General features: G+C 28.6%; 1 protein-coding gene across 1 annotated transcript in view; it reads left to right on the forward strand.

The window, feature by feature from the left end:
- Nucleotides 1-2,526, forward strand: part of LOC117181315 (glutamic acid-rich protein-like) — a 5,177-nt gene extending 2,651 nt beyond the window's left edge. The window contains exon 2 of the mRNA XM_033373875.1: nucleotides 2,060-2,526. Within this exon, the coding sequence (XP_033229766.1) occupies nucleotides 2,060-2,526 (467 nt within the window). The remainder of the gene's footprint in view (nucleotides 1-2,059) is intronic.

Here is a 2,526-nt window from a genome sequence, read left to right on the forward strand (position 1 = left end):
ATCAAAACTAGGTGATTTCGAAACTCACAGATACGAATCACGAACAAGAGCATTATGTAATAATGAACAATGTCACCAGAGGACTACTAGATTTTGCATTGAATGCAACATGTATTGCTGCTTACATTGTTTCTCAAAATTACATTCTGAAACAGCGGGATCACAATGATTTCAACGGATTGAAATCTGAAATGAAAAAAATTCTCCATAAAAAAAATTTAAAAATGTAAAAAAAATATATAAAATCCCTTGTAAAAAAAGAGAGACTATCGATATTCGTCGACCTCCACGTTGGTGATAGTTGGGCAACGTAAACTTTGTTTGCGGTAGACGGACGATAAATATTCGTGAATCATTTTACTCTTACACGATGCTTAGAACTATGAAAATTTTGTATTGAAAAACTATGCGCTTTTCGGAAAATTTGTCAAGAATAAAAAGTTCTTGTAATCAGCCGAGGAATACGCCTGAATTTTTTCAGGGCGTTTTGAGCAAAATTTTGAATTTTGCAAAAATTGTTCATATGCAAAATCCAAAATTTTGCTCAAAACGCTTCGAAAAAATTCAGGCGTATTCCTTGGCTGATTACAAGAACTTTTTATTCCTGATGATTTTTCTGAAAAGTGCATCGTTTATTGTAAAAAAATCCATGAATGTTTTCACAAAAATTTTGCCATTAAGACGCCATTTTGAAAATACTAAAACGAAAAATCGATCTTTGAACCATGGATTCTCAAAGTTTAGACATTTATTCCACCCACTAGTGAGATTCCAGGTTAATTACAGACTCGAAAAGCTTTGGAAAATGGTTCACAAAAAAAAATAGGCACGAAAAATCACGTTTTTTTTGTTTAAACTGCATTTTGGGATAATAAGTAAATTTTTTGAGGAATTTCATTGGTACCGGTAGTGGCGTTTTGGCTGTTTAAGGGTTAAAACATTTTTTGAATTGAATTTCTTCAAATTTAAATGAAATTCTTTTCAATTTTTCAATTTGAATAAAGTTTTAATTCTTGATTTAAATAAAATTAAGAAATTCCAATTTAAATATATTTTCAATTTCAATTTCAATGTAAATTAAATTTAAAAAGTTTTCAATTTAATTTATTAAATTTAAATAAAATTTTGAATAAAATTTGATTCTTAATTTTAAATAAAAAATAAAAAATTCCAATTTCAATGTAAGTTAAATTTAAAAAGTTTTTCCGAGTTAAATGTAACTTTGAAAATTTGTAATATTATTATAAAATATAGTTTTTAAATTCAATAATTTAAAACTTTTAAAATAAACTAATTACATTTTACAAAATTTTCAATTGAAGTCAAACTTTAACAAATTTTAATTATGCATTTAAATAAAGAATTTTTGAAACTTTTCGAATAAAAGGAATAAAATTATTTTTTATTTTCTAAATGAACAAGGCTGAGTAAAGGCAGGTAACCATCAGTTTTAAGGCTCCTGCAAAATGGTTCATAGAGAGCACGGTGCAGGAGTTTGAAAAAACGTGTATTCTGTTCATTGCGCAGAAGGAACTTGATTCGTTTTGTCACATGAGACTAGTCCCTCAGGATACCATAATGAACTTTAAAGGGATAATAACAGATATTCTACTCACCCCAGAAGGTTACTGGTTCAAAAGATCTGGGTTTAACATTCATGATATTATGGTAAATACAAAATTTTTTGATAATTTTACATTTGAAAAATGAATTGCAATAAACATTTTAAAAAGATAACTTTTTTTTTGGATCTAACAATTCATATGTGTTTTAATATTAAAAAAAACTAAAATGCATTTAAATTAAACAGAAAATTTAAAAAAATATTACTATTATAATGGTAATAATAAATGAAAATAATTTTTCATTGTTTTTGTTTCAGACTCGTGAAACCTATGTAACCTTTGAAAAACGCATATGGTTGCCTGTACAATGGTTTGTTCTACCACTGAGTCTGACTCTATTAAGGGCTTTGTTAATTATAAAGATTGCACTCAAAGAATATAACTTCAATTGTTCTGGAAGTGAACAGTACGACCAGGACGTTGTTACGTAACAGTTTTTGGTATAAGTGCTGTGGTACAAAGACTCGGCTGCTGCTACATCTTTAAAAAAATCGATCGAGAGGATCTACCCCAACTAGTGAGAGATTCGTTCGAAAGCAATTCTGAAGGAGAAGATAATGAAATTGTTGTGGTTTTCACAAAAAAACAAGCACATGATGTAGTAGAAGAAACCAGTGATGAAGAAATTACAGTGCTTTATGTTAAGGAAAAAGAAAAAGATGATGAAAACGAAAGTGGTGAAGAAAAAGATGTTCAAGAAGAAGGTGCTAAGGAAAAAGAAAAAGATGATGAAGACAAAACTGGTGAAGAAAAAGATGTTCAAGAAAAAAGTGTTAAGGAAAAACGTGTTCAAGAAGAAGGTGCTAAGGAAAACGAAAAAGATGATGAAGACGAAAGTGTTGAAGAAAAAGATTTTCAAGAAGAAAGTGTTAAGAAAAAAGATGCTGAAGAAAGTGATTAA

The sequence above is a fragment of the Belonocnema kinseyi genome, chromosome 10 (genome assembly GCF_010883055.1).
Source record: "Belonocnema kinseyi isolate 2016_QV_RU_SX_M_011 chromosome 10, B_treatae_v1, whole genome shotgun sequence".
Lineage (NCBI taxonomy): Eukaryota > Metazoa > Arthropoda > Insecta > Hymenoptera > Cynipidae > Belonocnema > Belonocnema kinseyi.